This window comes from Mustelus asterias, chromosome 13, assembly GCF_964213995.1.
Source record: "Mustelus asterias chromosome 13, sMusAst1.hap1.1, whole genome shotgun sequence".
Taxonomy (NCBI): Eukaryota; Metazoa; Chordata; class Chondrichthyes; order Carcharhiniformes; family Triakidae; genus Mustelus; species Mustelus asterias.
The window spans coordinates 81626575-81643788 of NC_135813.1; the positions used below are offsets into that span (position 1 = coordinate 81626575).

Below are 17214 nucleotides of genomic sequence, written 5' to 3' on the forward strand. Positions count from 1 at the left end.
CTGCCCTTTTGTTTTTAACCCCTAAGCTAGTCAGTATTGGTTGTAAAAGTGTTATTCAGAATTGAAATGTCTTCTCCATCCCTAAAATTTCTCTTCCAAAGTGTTTTAAATATTGATGGAATATTTTCAAAGTTTTTTTGACTTTCTTCTTTTGCATTACAGTAATGGAAAATTCACTGATTACAACTGCAAACATTCTGTAACAGAAGAAATAAAAGATGAAAATCTGGCAAACACAGATATATGCCTTTGTTTTTAAGATTCTGGACTTGGTCCTAACGACGCATTTATATACCCGGGGCATCCACTATGGTCAGTTCCACTCTGACACAATGCACTTTGATATTTCTCATTCTTTACTTGATCTTTGGGCCACCTGTTTACTTAGGACCAGCTCACTAGCTGGAACCTCAATCGGAATTTGTGTTAACCCAATAGATGGACCAAAAAGAGTAAAGTCTGCTGAACTCTGCAGAATTATACTCTGCCTGATGATGCCCATATATGCAATAGTAAAAATGTTGCTTTACTCTGAAACAGAGGACTTTCCAAATGATCCATGGTTTTGGTGTCTCTTTGTATGGACTTTCATATCTTCAGTTATCACCTTCCACATTTTGCATCAATTTTCATGCTTAAAGACACCGGCAACTTTTGCAATTGGTTTAGAAGGAGGAAGTGGTGAAGATGAGAAGAGTTTAATGAGCAACATTGACCAGAATGAGAGAGAAAAGGCCAAGAAAAGCTCAAATTCAATCAGCACTACATGGAGACTGTTGACCTACTCTAAAAAGAATGCAGGCTTGATCACAGGAGCATTTGTCATGCTTTTGGTAGCTACTGTAGGTATGTAACATTTACTCCTATTCACTTAAAAAGTTAATCTCTCTTTTTCAAAAGCTAGTTTATCTAACTCGCCTCTCATTCTGCAAACTTGTAGTCCCACTCATGGACGTGAAGCTTAAGCTCCAGTGCAGTACCTGCTGCTCTACCATTGTCCTTTGAATGAAACGTTGAGTCTGCAGGGTGCCTGTTTGTAAGATGCAAGGCATCATTTGAAGGTCAAGAAACTCTCCTAGCTTCTTAGTCAATATTCTTCAACAGACACCATCAAAAATGAATTATTTAGGCATACATCTCATTATTCATTCTGGGAATACCTCATGCACAAGATGTGTGTTGAATACATACTAACAGTTCAAAATAATTAATTGTATATGAGGCACTTGAGACGCTTCTGTATGTACACTTAATGAAAGGCTTTGTTTTCTCCTGGTACAGGAGAACAACAGGTTCGGCCACCTTTTCTTACCATTCATTTATTGATTAATAAGTAGCAATGTAATGGCAATGGACTGCATTACCTGGGCAAGTCCAACATAAGGCTCTGATACCTGGCTGGCTCTCAGTATATCATAATGGGCTTGGGAAAGAATCTCGAGGAACTCACTAGCTCAGAATGCCCTCCCCTGTAATTTCAGGAAAAGATGTATTTGCAGGGGCAGGCCATAAAGTAGCTAAATGGGGAAGCAGGGGTGGACTAATTAAACAATAATGAATTATTGTTTTAGAGTCATAGAAGTATATAGCACAGAATAAGGCCCTTTGGCCCATCACTCCTGTGCCGGTCAAAGACAAACCACTTAACTATTCTAATCCCATTTTCCAGCACTTGGCCCACAGCCTTGTCTGCCTTGGCATTGCAAGTGCACATCTGAATACTTCTTAAATGTTATGAGGTTCTCTGTCTCCACCAACCTTTCAGGCAGGGAGTTCCAGACACCCATCACCCTTTGGGTGAAAAAGGTTTTCCTCACATCCTCTCGAACCTCATGTCCCTTACCTTAAATCTATGCCCTCTTGTCACTTATCCCTCCTCAAATTTGCCAAATTTCCTTGGATCCCATGGGCTTTTACCTTTGCTATTAGTGTCCCTTGTGGGACCTTATTAAAAGCCTTGTTAAAGTCCAAGTCAGCTACATCAAATGCATTGTCCTCATCTACACACCTGGTCACCTCTTTCAATCAAGTGGTCAGACATGACCTCCCCTTAACAAAACCATGCTGACCATGGGATTAATCTGTGTGAAAAACTTCCCCCTAACATTTCCCCTGTACCTACCCCCCAGCACCTTAAACCTGTGTCCTCTCGTAGCAGCCATTTCCACCCTGGGAAAAAGCCTCTGAGAGTCCACCCGATCAATGCCTCTCAACATCTTATATACCTCTATTAGGTCTCCTCTCATCCTACGTCTCTCCAAGGAGAAAAGACCGAGCTCCCTCAGCCTATCCTCATAAGGCATGCCACTCAATCCAGGCAACATCCTTGTAAATCTCCTCTGCACCCTCTCAATCTTCTCCACATCCTTCCTGTAATGAGGCGACCAGAACTGAGCACAGTACTCCAAGTGGGGTCTGACGAGGGTCTTATATAGCTGTATCATTATCCCTGGACTCCTAAACTCAATCCCTCGATTGATAAAGGCCAGCACACCATACGCCTTCTTAACCACCTCCTCCACCTGCGGGGCCGATTTTAGAGTGCTGTGGACCCGGACCCCAAGGTCCTTCTGATCCTCTACCGTACTAAGAGTCTTTCCCTTTATATTGTACTCCTTCATCCCATTCGACCTGCCAAAATGGACCACTACGCATTTATCTGGGTTGAAGTCCATCTGCCACTTGTCCGCCCAGCCTTGCATCCTATCTATGTCCCTCTGTAACTTCTGACATCCCTCCAGACTATCCACAACCCCACCAACCTTCGTGTCATTTTGCTCTCCTAATTTTCATTTTAAGTTCCCTCTTGCACATTCTATACTCCTTTCGGGCTTCTGCTATTTTGAGCCTTTGATGTCTCTCTTTTCCTCTTTATTCAATGCTGTATATCCTGCGATATCCGGAGTTCACTGGATTTGTTGGTCACACTCTTTCTCTTTATTAGAACATGTTGGCCCTGTACTCTCCCTTTCTTGAATGCGCCTCACTGTTCTGTCACAGATTTACCAAAAGTGTCAGCTTCCTGTCCACTCTGGCCAAATCCTATCTGATTTTATTAAAATTGGCCTGCTCCCATTTTAAAACTTTGAGTTCAGGCCCATCCTTGTCCTTTTCCATAACGATCTTGAATCTAATGGAGTTATGATCGCTGTCTGCAAAATGCTCCCCCAATGAAACTTCAATAACTTGCCCAGCTTTGTTACCTAAAATTAAGTCAATGACTGCCCACTCTCTTGTAGGACCTTCTATGTACTGGACGCATTGTAAGAATTTGGCTTCCTCTAAACCTTTCACACTATGACTACTCCAGTTACTGTGGGGGAAGTTGAAATCTCCAATATCACTACCCTATTACTTTTACTCTTCTCGGAAACATGACTTCATATCTGCTCTTCTACTTCCCTTGGACCGTTAGGGGGCCTATAGAACACTCCCAGCAATGCGATAGCTCCATTTTGGTTTTTACCCAAATGGATTCATTTGAAGTGCCTTCTAAGATGTCATTCCTCCTTACTACTGGATTTGATTCCCTGATCAAAATCACGACACTCCTTCTTCTTTTTCCTTCTTCCCTGTCTGGCCTGTAGATCCTATACTCTGGAATATTAAGGCGCCAATCTTGTCCCCTCTCAAAGACAGCAATGACATCATACCCTCATACTTTAATTTGTGCCTCAACTCATCTGCCTTGTTCGTCAGACCCCTTGTATTAAAATAAATACCATCCAATCTTGCCAAACTCCCTTGCGTCTTAACTAGCCTATAACCACTATGCCTTCCTGACTCATTTGCTGTCTCTTCTAATTTTGGCTGTGCATCTCCCCCTGCTCTCAGGATCCCAATCTCTGCCAAGTTGGTTTAAACCCTCCCTAACAGCTCTAGCAAACCTCCATGCAAGGGCGCTGGTCCCATTTCAGTTCAGGTGCAACCCATCCGCCTCGTACAGGTCCCACCATCCCCAAAAATGCTCCCCATGTCCCAGAGATTTCAAGTCCTCCCTCCTGCACCATCTCACTAGCCATGCTGGATGAAGTAGAAAGGTCAAGACCGTCAAGTTTTTAGGTGTCCAGATCACCAACAACATGTCCTGGTCCTCCCATGCCGACACTATAGTCAAGAAAGCCCACCAATGCCTCTACTTTCTCAGAAGACTAAGGAAATTTGGCTACGACTCTCACCAACTTTTATAGATGCACTATAGAAAGCATTCTTTCTGGTTGTATCACAACTTGGTATGGCTCCTGCTCTGCCCAAGACCGCAAAAAACTACAAAAGGTCGTGAATGTAGCCCAATCCATCACACAAACCAGCCTCCCATCTATTGACTCTGTCTACACTTCCCGCTGCCTCGGCAAAGCAGCCAGCATATTTAAGGACCCCACGCACCCCGGACATTCTCTCTTCCACCTTCTTTCGTTGGAAAAAAGTTACAAAAATCTGAGCTCACTCACCAACCGACTCAAGAACAGCTTTTTCCCTGCTGCTGTCTGACTTTTGAATGGACTTACCTTGCATCAAGTTGATCTTTCTCTACACCCTAGCTATGACTGTAACACTACATTCTGCACTCTCCCATTTCCTTCTCTATGAACGGTATGTTCTGTCTGTATAGCGCACAAGAAACAATACTTTTCACTATTATTATTATTTCACTAATATTATTGTCACATGTTAATTACATGTGACAATAATAAATCAAATCAAATGCATTCATCTGGATGAACCTCCTATTTCTATATTCACTAGCATGTGGCACTGGAAGTAATCCAGTGATTACTATCTGCTGGGTCTTGTTTTTTTAATCTACTTCCTAGCTCCCTAAATCCTGCTTGCAGGACCTCATCCTTTTTTTTTAACCTACATCGTTGATATCAATATGTACCATAAAATCTCGCTGTTTGCCCTGTCCCTTCAGAATGCCCTGCAGCCGTTCAGTAACATTCCTGACCCTAGCACCAGGGAGGCAACACACCATCCTGGAACTGTTTTTGCAGCTGCAGAAATGCCTGTCTATTCCCCTTACAATTGAATCCCTGACCACTATAGCCCTGCTGTTCTTCCTCCTCCCCTCTTGTGCAGCAGACCCACCCATGGTGCCATGTAACTGGCTGACACTGCTTTTGAAAATATATTGGGCCTGATTTTATCATCAAGTTGCACCCATTTTCGGGCACGAAAACTTGGTAAAGTTGGGCGTGAGGCGAGTAGCGCGGTCTGCGCCCGCCTCCGCACCTGTTCCCCCTTTGCCAAGGCCCGAAAATGGCCGCGATCGGAACTGCGCCCGAAATGGGCACGACGGCCATTTAAATGCATTTGCATGAATTTAAATTGACTTAATGAGCTGCACGCCCATCCTTACCGGCACTTCCCCCTTTACCACTGCGTTCACCCATCCAGAATCGGTGCGAAACAGACATGCTCCATACATGTCTGATTCGGGCACTCCAGTTAGTGAGGCATTATCCAGCCCGGGAGTGATGTGGCGGGGAGCCGTATTCTATCACTTTTTTTTCTGCGCATGCGCAGTTGGAGGCGCCGATCAGAGCTGCAGGATTTTGAGCGCGTTAAGCCCTGCCCACAGGCTTCTGCAGCGCGATTCGGAATTGCTGATATTTTTTCAGACAGAGTGTGTATGGGGGTGCCTGAGAACGGGTCTAAAAGTCGGATCTGAAACAATCCCAGTTTCAAATCCGCCCAGCACTTAGAATTAAAATGGTAAAATAGGGCCCATTGACTGGAACTGCTTGCCCTGAATAATGGCCTGCAACAGTGTTATCCAACAGGAATTGCTGACTAGCCACATATTTAGAGTCATATAGGTTTACAGCATGGAAATAGGCCCTTCGGCCCAACTTGTACATGCCGCCCAGTGTTTACTATTAAGCCAGTTCCAATTGCCTATGTTTGGCCCATATCCCTCTATACCAATCTTACCCATGTAACTGTCTAAATGCTTTTTAAAAGATAAAATTGTACCCGCCTCTACTATTACCTCTGGCAGCTCGTTCCAGACACTCACCACCCTCTGGGTGAAAAAATTGCCCCGCTGGACACTTCTGTATCTCTCCCTCTCACCTTAAACCTATGCCCTCGAGTTTTAGACTCCCCTATCTTTGGGAAAATATATTGACTATCTACCTCATCTATGCCCCTCATTATTTTATAGACCTCTATAAGATCACCCCTCAGCCTCCTACGCTCCAGAGAAAAAGTCCCAGTCTATCCAGTCTCTCCGTATAACTCAAACCATCAAGTCCTATTTGGCTATGGTGACACTGTTTTAATCACACATATTAATTATGACCTTTCTGATTCAAGTGAAAATGAACAAAAAGGCTGTGTGCATCACATCCACAGACATTTGGAGACATTCCATGAGATGATTCTGGTCATTATTCACCTTCTGTTTGCCCAATTCAGCCTCCATCCCAGACTCAACCCTTGTCCCCTGGCTCACCCCCATTCCCCACCTCACCCCCTGAATCCCCTAACTCGACCACTGTCCCACTCTTGCTCCCCTGAAGATATGGAGCCATTTTGTGAGCACTATGCTCACCTTTGAGTTCGTTTGGAGTTCTGCTGGCCAGGTGTATGTCTTTTGAAACCACTCATATATCAAGCCATTCTGACATCACACCACTGTGGATGCATTATTTGGCCTGGGAGTATGATTCTGGCACATGGGCCAGATAATGATATGTTAATGTACAACAATGAGGTTCCTGGTGTTAAATGGCAGAAAATGCAGCTTGTCACTGACAGGGGGAGGGGATGATCGCGTTCTGCATTTACATCGAATTGAAATATGACTAAGAACTTCTCGCGATATTTTCCCCACTCGCTGCCAAACCACCGCCACCCCCCCCCCCCCCCCCCCCCGCCCCCGATGTGAATGGGAATAGAAAATCTGGTCATAGAGTCTCTTCAATAGGGTGAATATTGATGGATCTTCCGTTTCTGACACTTGTTGTGTCTTTGAAAAGCAAATATATCTTAACTTCAGTTGAAATTGTACTTCTTGTTTTCATAAATACAGGAGAAACCATGATGCCATATTTTTTGGGTACATTAATGGATGGATTGTCTCAGAAGGACAGGGACAGTTTCAACAGAAGCCTAGTTGGAATGGTATTGTTCTCATTGTTAGGGTAAGCATCTTCCACAAATATTTCTTGTTCTGCATAATAAATGTTTAACTTTTTATACTGGTATATTCCATTGTTGAAAACCTTGAGTTTGGAAGAGTGCTATTGATGGGGCATGAGTAATAAAGATTATTGAGTAAAATATTGGCCATAGGTTTTGCTGTTATGACCAGGATGGGAGGAGTATGCAGTTTTTCTAGCCTCACGAATCCACAGACGGCATCCTCCATTAGTTTAAAAGTTTAATTCACTCACCAAAATAACCAACTATTTACCTTTGTTACTGTTACCCAGAATAAAATAGACTTTAACCAGGTTTCTTTCAGTACACAAACTTATTAGTTGATTATAAAACCGGTGTTATCAAATAGAAAGACAAAGGGCTGCGAAAATTGCACCTGAGATGTTTGTATTACTGAGGAATGAACATTCGGAACTTTATTTGCAAAAGATTATGCTGGTCTAGTTGTTGTAATTATATTTATTGCAAATTATCCCAAGGCGTATTTATGGTAGTGAGGCCCTGTAAGGGAGTGTTACCTGAGGGCCATGTGATCGCATCGGACCCTATCGATTCTCAAGGTGGGAAGCTGAGCCAATCAGGGGGAGGGTGCATACTCCGGCGCAAGGAAGGTCCCACAGTTGGAGTTTGGGAGGAGAGTTGTACAGTTGCCTAGTTAGTTCAGTGTGACCTTTTCGTGTATATGCTTCTTTATTATTGGCAATAAGGCCTTTGTTTATCCAGGCTTTGTTTATCCATGGAGTTGCCCTCAATCTATTGTAATATTTCTGTGAGAAAAGTACACCTTCATTGAAAGTAGTGGTTTGTTGGAAAACATGGGGCGGCACGGTGGCACAGTGGTGAGCACTGCTGCCTCACAGCGCCAGGGACCTAGGTTCAATTCCGGCCTCGGGTCACTGTCTGTGTGAAGTCTGCACATTCTCCCCGTGTCTGCGTGGGTTTCCTCTGGGTGCTCCGGTTTTCTCCTACAGCCCAAAGATGTGCGGGTTAGGTGTATCGGCCATGCTAAATTGACCCTAGTGTCGGGGGATTAGCAGGGTAGAAATGTGGGGTTACGGGAATAGGGCCTGGGTGAGATTGTGGTCGGTGCAGACTCGATGGGCCGAATGGCCTCCTTCTGCACTGTAGGGATTCGATGATTAATTTAAATAACGGTCATTGTCATGCTATAAAGGCTTTAATTGGCAGAGACAACAGCTTTCTTATTTTAATGTGTCTTTTCCACAGAGCAATTACAGGGGGGTTTCGAGAATGTCTGTTTAACCTGGCATTTGCCAGGTTAAATGTTCAAATGCGCAATGAGCTATTCAGTTCCATACTGCAACAGGACATTTGTTTCTTTGACTTCCATCAGACAGGTGAGCGGAACTTATTAAAAAGTGCAGAATCAGAGACTGAAAATAAAATTATCTAATGGACTAGCTCTCTAATATCTATTGTGCACTGCAGTGTTGCTTTGCAATATTTTGGCTTCTGTAATTAATTAATGCAAAAAGAATCCTGTTGAAAAGCAAGAGGAGTCCAGGACAAATGGAAAGTAAAATTGGGCAATATAAACCAGTCATTAGGATTGAATCCAGACATTTCCTGCTGGCTGAGTTAAGTTAAAATTATTTCTTTGCACCACCCCAGCATGCCTGAAATGTCAGCTTCTTTAGAATAGTAAATACTTTGAAAAGCAGATCTGCAAACCGAGTTACTGAAACATTTGTTGAACTTCCAAACCCCAGCACCTAAAAGGACAAGAATGATTAAATCACACAATGGTTAGGGTGCAGAAACCATTCGGCCCATTGTGTCTGCTGGCTCTCTGCAGACACTCTCTCAGGAAAAACAGGTTGAGGTCCTACAAGTGGAGTATAAGGGGTTTGGATGCAAATTAAAAAGTAGGACCTCAAAGATAGTAATCGCAGGATCCCACATTCCCCCCCCCCCCCCCCCCGCCCCCCACCACCACCACCACCCCTCATAACCCTTGGTCCCTTTAGCCCCAAGAGCTAAATCTAATTCCTTCTTGAAATCACAATGTTTCCGTCTCAACTACTTTCTCTGGTAGTGAAATGGCTTCCATTGTTTTTTGAAGAAGGGAGTTCCAAAGACTCACAACATTCTGAGAGAAAATATTTCCTCTTATCTCTGTTTCAAATGAGCGACCCCTCATTTTTAAACAGTGAGGCCCTAGTTCTAGATTCTCCTACAAGGGGAAACACGTTCTCCATTTCCATCCTGTCACGGCCCCTCAGGATCTTAAAAGTTTCAATCAAGTCGCTTCTTACTCTTCTAAACTCTAGTGAATACACACCTGACCTCTCCAACCTTTCCTCATAAGAAAACTCACCCATTCCTGGGCCTGGTATGAGGAAAAGAACAAGTTGTGGTACTGAATGCTAACTGATTGGTTTAGCTTGATGTTTGCTCCCTACTCAATTTCTAACTGACTTTTTTTATTCTTACTATTGAAAATAAATCCACTTTATGATAATTAAATCTGGTTAATGTTACAGGGGAAATCACATCTTGGTTGGCCTCTGATGCAACGCTAGTGAATAACAACCTCTCGCAGAATGTTAGTTTATTTTTACGGTACTTGACAAGGATTTTTGGAATCTATGCCATCATGATCATTCTGTCCTGGAGACTTTCCATGCTTACAATCATTGGATTTCCATTCTTATTGTTATTGTCAATATTTTACGGGAAGTATTATAAGGTATGTTCTGGTACAAATACACATGATCATTAAAAATCCAAAAGGTCCTTTCACCTGGACTGGTGGATTATCTTGTGTCATTGAAGCGATTCAACTCCCAGCTAAGATTCTGAACCCAATATCCTTTCCATCACAAACTCTACCTACTTCCCCTTCTGTCTTACCCCAGACAATCGATTGCTTGGCGCCTCCAACGTGCTTCTGTCAGGTTTTCTACTCTTAAACACACTGTCCTGTACAGCATAGTCATATCTTCTGTTAGTATACCACCCTTCACAGGAAAGTCTGAACGAATTCTGGGAATGAGACCTAAGCTACCAGATAGTTGGAATTTGGGAGATAAATATGCAGTGTAATGCAGGAAAGTCAATTCAAACATTGGACATATATGGTCAAGTGATGCGATACGACATGGGCAAGGATTTTCTGCTCCCACTTTTTTCTGGTGGGTTGGGCAATAGGAACAGAAAATCTCGCTTTTTATGTTGGTGGAAAGTCTTGACGTGATCGTTATGACCCCCCCCCCCTCCCCCCCCCCACCCTGAAAGTGACATATCAGCTTTCTTCATGCAACATCAGAAACTTAGGCCGCAATTCTCCCAAAAGTGCTGAATTGGCGGGAAGACTGTTCTAAATCCCGACTGTTTTGTCAGTTCAGCTTCTCACCCGAATCTCCGCACTCTGTGCACAGCAGAGGTCCCAATTGTGAATCTCATTAAAAACCCAGGGGGGCGGGTCTATTCGTGCCGGAATCCGTCAGTTCTGGAACTCTGCGCATGCGCAGTGGTCCCGATCTGTCAGTCTCCCTGTTTGCTGGCCAGCCCGATCGCTGGCCAGGCTGGGAACCCCACAGTGCTACCTCTCCAGCCCCCGCCCCCACAGCCCGGTCGCGACCCCAACAACAATTCCCGGGCCAGCTTTGACCCCCCCTGACCCCGGAGCACCCCAATGTCCAGCCCACACCCCCCCACCCCTCCCCCCAGCAGTGGTGATTCCCTTCCCCAGGCCTGCCCCAATCCCTGCCCTTCCCTCCAGCCCCGACTGATTCTGTCTACAGAATGGCAGCGGGACCCCCCAACCCCACCCATCGCCCCAGGCCCCTCCCACAATAGGCCCACCCCCTTGGCACTGCCCGATGCCCATTTGGCAGTGCCAAGGTGCCCCCTGGGCATGGGCACTTTGCCGCTTGGGCAGTGCCAGAGTTGCCCATGCCCAGGGGGCATCAACCCCCTGCCGCCCAATCCCCTGGAGGGCCCCACTGGCCTCCCGTTCATTCTGGCGGGGTCTCCCACTAATTCCCCGAACTTGGGGAGCTACTCTAAACCCTGCCGGAATGAAGTACTCCTGGCGGGATGGGAGATTCAATCGGGACCGATAAGTTCCCGATAATTACAGTTAAAAGACATTTAAAACATATTAAAAAAAGATTCAAATTACTTACCTGCCTTCCCGCCTGTTTCCAGCGTGGTCTGGACTCCGACTGTTCTCCAGCTCTGGGAGATGCACATGCATTCCTGGCGCATGCGCAAATTCCAGAACAAGATACATGACACATTTCCACTACAAAGAACAAAGAACAGTACAGCGCAGGAAACAGGCCCTTCGGCCCTCCAAGCCTGTGCCACTCCTTGGTCCAACTAGACCAATGGTTTGTATCCCTCCATTCCCAGGCTGCTCATGTGACTATCCAGGTAAGCCTTAAACGATGTCAGCGTGTCTGCCTCCACCACCCTACTTGGCAGCGCATTCCAGGCCCCCACCACCCTCTGTGTAAAAAAAATCCCTCTAATATCTGAGTTATACTTCGCCCCTCTCACTTTGAGCCCGTGATCCCTCGTGATCGTCACTTCTGATCTGGGAAAAAGCTTCCCACTGTTCACTCTATCTATCCCCTTCATAATTTTGTACACCTCTATTAGATCTCCCCTCATTCTCCGTCTTTCCAGGGAGAACAACCCCAGTTTACCCAATCTCTCCTCATAGCTAAGACTCTCCATACCAGGCAACATCCTGGTAAACCTTCTCTGCACTCTCTCTATCCAGACGTCTGTTCAGATAGACATCTGAGAACCTGGGACAGACTTCCCAGCAGCCTTGAGTAGTCGTGGGCCATGAAGAAGTAGCTGGTGAGTGTTGGGGTGGTCTTTAAATGGAGTGCACCCCTGATTAAAGCACTCAGATGATGGCGGGGTGGGCGAATCAGAGGCTACCCACCACAGAGTTGGTGTGAATCCCATGGATGGATTTTTTTCTAAGAGCGTAACAATACGGCATGAAAACCTGTCATTACCGTCAGAGGGCTAAATGCTGCTTTTCCCACCCACCACCAGACTCTGCCAAATATCAGGAAAATTCCACCCATTGTATTCACACACACTTCCTGTGCAGCTGTTATACTCTGCCATCGTTATTTCACTTCTGTTTTATCAAAACTGTATACGATTGAATTTGAAACAAAATCAAAATATTCTGTTCATACAAATTGAAGTAAAACAGAGAGTATGACAGAGAATTTATATGAATTCCTCAAGTTCCTGTGGCATTGTTCAGAGGAATTCCAGGCTAGGCTGTTTTCGAACGAAATGGAATGAGGGTTTGATTTGATTTATTATTGTCACATGTATTAGCATACAGTGAAAAGTATTGTTTCTTGCGCGCTATACAGACAAAGCATACCATTCATAGAGAAGGAAATGAGAGAGTGCAGAATGTAGTATCACAGTCACAGCTAGGGTGTAGAGAAAGATCAACTTGATGAAGTGAAGTGGAACGAGGGTGGGGAATAATTGGGTCAGGGCCACAGATCATTCAGTTCCCATTTTCAGGTCATACTTTCAATCCTTATTTTTACACAATATTTCAATTTTATATTGTCGTTTATGGTTAAAAATCAAACATATGATAGTTTGGCAAAGAAATAAGTAAAGTTGGTTGAAGCTTCGGAGTATGTTTGCAATACAGGCCATAGAGTTGGGAGTTACAAAAAGGGTGTTCACCACAGCACCATCTCTAGTAGAGAAGTATATTTACAAGTTTACATGGCAGTTTCCACTAATAGTGAAGACATAGGAATTTATAATGGGAAAGAAAATTCTCACAAAAACATGACATGATTGTGACAACAGGAAGTAAAGTTCAGTAGATAGGAAATGTGTCCAAATGGTTTTCAACATATTATCGATTGATACTTATTTAGCACTCCTTGGAAAATTATATTTTTCACTTAAGGATCACACAATCTAGTAATTTAATCTATTTTACTTTCCTTCTTTAGAAAATAGCCAAACAGGTTCAGGATGCTTTGGCAAATGCAAACAATGTAGCAGAGGAGACAATTTCATGTATAAAAACTGTACGTAGCTTTGCTAATGAGGAAACCGAAGCAAACATTTACAATGAGCGACTGAAGATAATGTATAACCTGAACAAGCACCAAGTTTCGGCATTGACCATTTATTTTTGGGGAAACAAGGTAAGAAACAATTTATCGGATATTTGTTATCTAGCTAGTGCAATAGGTTTCACAACCTCAGCATTGAATCAGCAGATGAAAATATGTGTATTCATAGAGGAAATGATATGCACTAATCAGAGCTGAAACTCAGACTTCGTAATCATGTATGTAACAATATATGAACTTGAACATCAATTCCTTTTGAAGCTTCAGTTACTAAGTTTTCTTTGCAGTGTTCAAATGTGCAACTATTTCTTAGTCCATTACAATCATAGCTTTAAGGTGAGAAGGGAGAGATACAAAAGGGTCCAGACGGGCAATCTTTTCACACAGAGGGTGGTGAATGTCTGGAACAAACTGCCAGAGGTAGTAGTAGAGGCGGATACAATTGTCTTTTAAAAAGCATTTAGACAGTTACATGGGTAAGATGGGTATAGAGGGATATGGGCCAAACTCAGGCAATTGCACTGAGTTTAAAAATTGGCAAGTCATGTTGTAGCTTTATAGAACCTTAGTTATGCCGCACTTGGAATACAGTGTTCAATTCTGGTCACCACACTATCAGAAGGATGTGGAGGCTTTGGAGAGGGTACAGAAAAGATTTACCAGGGTGTGGCTTGGTATGGAGGGCATTAGCTATGAGGAGAGGTTGGAGAAACTTGGTTTGTTCTCAATGGAATGACGGAGGTTGAGGGGTAACCTGATAGAAGTCTACAAGATTATGAGAGGCATAGACAGAGTGGATGCCTCTCATAAGTAAAGTGGACGCTTTTTCCCAGGGTGGAAAAGTCAATTACTAAGGGGTACAGGTTTAAGGTGCGAGGGGCAAGGTTTAAAGGAGATGTACGAGGCAGATTTTTTACACAGAGAGTGGTGGGTGCCTGGAACGCGTTGCCGGGGGAAGTAGTGGAAGCAGATACGGTAGTGACTTTTAAGGGGTGTCTTGACAAATACATGACTAGGATGGGAATAGAGGGATATGGTCCCCGGAAGGGTAGGAGGTTTTAGTTAAGTCAGGCAGCATGGTCGGTGCAGGCTTGGAGGGCCGAAGGGCCTGTTCCTGCGCTGTAATTTTCTTTGTTCTTAGTGGTTAAAAAAAAAGGGCGGCATGGACAAGTTGGGCCGAAGGGCTTGTTTCCAAGCTGTAAAACTCTATGACTATGACTCTATGACGATCATTCAGTAATCCTGGTTGATGTCTAGTGATGCTACATGCAGAGAGTGAAAACTAAAGGTAATCTTCAACTGAGATGTGCCGAGGGATTCTCCGGCCACACGCACCCCAAGAGTAGAACTTCCCACCCAAGCTTGACAGACCTTTGAATGGTCCGCCAAATTTTCTGTCTCACCTGCTACGATTCCCGCAGGTGAATTGGGAGAATTTCGGCTGTGGTTTGAGGCCAAGGTCAAACTCAACTACATTCCGCAACCAATTCCATACCCATTTTAAATGTATATGCTTTGTAACTATTTAAAAAACTGGGAATTTATGGCAAAACTTGCAGCAATGTGGGAAGCAGACAAGTAATGACAGTTAGAATAAGAGTTTTTCCACTGCCTAAAGAGCTGGGAGATGCAAAGCTGTGGTACAACAGCGTAACTACTGGCTGAAGAGTATAATTGCAGTGTGACAGGTTTACATAGGCAGTTAGCATTATAAATGTGGACCTAGGAATTTATCATGAAATGCACATAGGTATAAGATTTTCTAAACATATCTGTCTTCATTTTCTAAACATAAACTGTCTGTGTGGAGTTTGCACATTCTCCTTGTGTCTTCGTGGGTTTCCTCCGGGTGCTCTGGTTTACTCCCACAGTCCAAAGATGTGCGGGTTAGGCGGATTGGCCATGTTAAATTGCCCCTTAGTGTCAGGGGGACTAGCAAGGTAAATACAGGGGATTACAGGGATGGGTGGGATTGTGGTCAGTGCAGACTCGATGGGTCGGATGGCCTCCTTCTGCACTATAGAGATTCTATCATTCTATGTTTTAACATGTAGGAAAATTGTTTTGAGTTCATTTGCGGCATTACTCACAGATAGTCACTGTAATGGTGATGGAGCAGTCGCACAGAATCGGGGAACAGGAGGAACACCTTCAGCAGCAAATGGATAGGCTCTCTTAGGCCGACGAACAGTTTGGTTTGAGCATTAGAAAGACAATTACCATGGTTCAGGATGTTGCCGTTCTGCCATCTATCAGCATTGACATTGTGATGATGAAGGTTATTGATAGTTTCACATAATCGAGGCTCCGCAATCCTCGGCAATCTGTCACTTGATGCTGAAATCAACACATGCATCACAAAAGCTGCAGCTGAGAACACCAAACAACCAACTAGCAAGCCTGCTTCCTCAGTGCTTTTCTCCACAGTGGTAAGACATGGACAACATATGCCAGACAGCAGAAAAGACTGAACAGTTTTCACCTTTGTTGTGTCAGATGTCAGACATCTCCTCAGCATCTCTTGGCAGGACAAGGTAACTATCCCAGAGTTCCGGGACATGCTCATTCCATCGGCATACACCCATTGTTAACCAGCCATGTCTGCGCTGGATCAGCTATGCTCATCAGATGGGTGATGTCCAAAGACCTTCTGTGTTGTGAACTAGCCACTAGGTCATGACCTCCTGGGCATCCAAATCTCTGCTGCAAGGAGACCTGTAAGCAAAGATGAAGTTGGCAGTCATTGACACTGACTGTTGGGAGACAGTAGCTGATGGCTGACCATTTGGAAGAGCACTGGAAGAGGAGAGCGGAAACGAAAACTCAGGTGGCCAAGACGAGAGCCCAGGGAAAACAGGGGCCAGTGAATCGTGCACCTCCTAGTCTGTAGTAAATGTGCAGAGATTGCCACGCTAAAGTGATGCTTAACACATAATTGTCACAAACCACTGTCTTACGAGAGGGATAGCTGCCACTGACGGACAGGAACAGAGCAAAGCTAATCATGGAGCTGGTAAGATATGTGGTCAAGGAGGGAACTAAGGCTGGTGCCAGGGAGTATTGCAGCCAGACTGTACTTCAACTCAATCTTAGTTCCATAATGTTTTGTACCCTTAGATAACTAAAACTGATCAATTTCAGGCTTGAAAGCATCAATTGTCAAAGTATCCATAGCCTTTTGGAGATAGAATGATGCTTACCTTAGCGGAGACATAATGAAGATTCACTTTCAAAAATTGGAGTTAAAAATACATCTTCTGTTCCAGCCAGAGATGCAGCTAAGCTTTAGATTTTTAGAATGTATAGTGTGTGTGTTTTAAGTTAGGATTTTGAGAACATTGAAAATTAGGAATATGTTCTCTAAGAGATGTGGAACAGATTACGGATGCTGCTTTAAAATGTACCATGAGATTATTAAATCCCAGCTCCAGAAAGATGGTTATGGTTGATGAGGGCCAATCATCTCAGTTCCAGAGCACCACTGCAAGAGTTGTTCAGGGTATTGTCCTAGACCTAACCATTTTCAGCTGATTATCAAAGACTTTCCTTCCAAGATAGGCTCAGATTTCCAAGATAAATTCACTGTTGACTGCACAATGTTCAGCAACATTTGTGACTCCTCATATACTTAAGTAGTCCATGTCCAAAAGCTGTCGAGACCTGGACAATATCCAGGCTTGGGCTGACAAGCGGCAAATAACATTTGTGCCACACCACACAAGTGCCAGACAATGCCCATCTTCAACAAGAGAAAACCTAGCCATCGCCATTTGACATTCAATGGCATTACCATTGCAGAACCGCCTCCCCACCCCCTCGACTAAAACATCCTGGAGGTGATCACTGACCAGAAACTGAACAGGATTAGCCCATATAAATACTGTGGCTTCAAAGCGCAGGTTAAGAGGCTGGGAATTCTGTGATGAATAACTCACCT

At 44.1% G+C, this 17214-nt stretch overlaps 1 protein-coding gene across 1 annotated transcript in view; it reads left to right on the forward strand.

Moving 5' to 3' along the window:
• The first annotated feature begins 218 nt into the window (after positions 1-218).
• abcb9 (ATP-binding cassette, sub-family B (MDR/TAP), member 9) overlaps positions 219-17214 on the forward strand; it is a 33415-nt gene continuing 16419 nt past the window's right edge. Inside the window, exons 1-5 of the mRNA XM_078227663.1 lie at positions 219-846; positions 7037-7148; positions 8395-8525; positions 9672-9877; positions 13152-13349. Coding sequence (XP_078083789.1) covers positions 219-846; positions 7037-7148; positions 8395-8525; positions 9672-9877; positions 13152-13349 — 1275 coding nt within the window. The remainder of the gene's footprint in view (positions 847-7036; positions 7149-8394; positions 8526-9671; positions 9878-13151; positions 13350-17214) is intronic.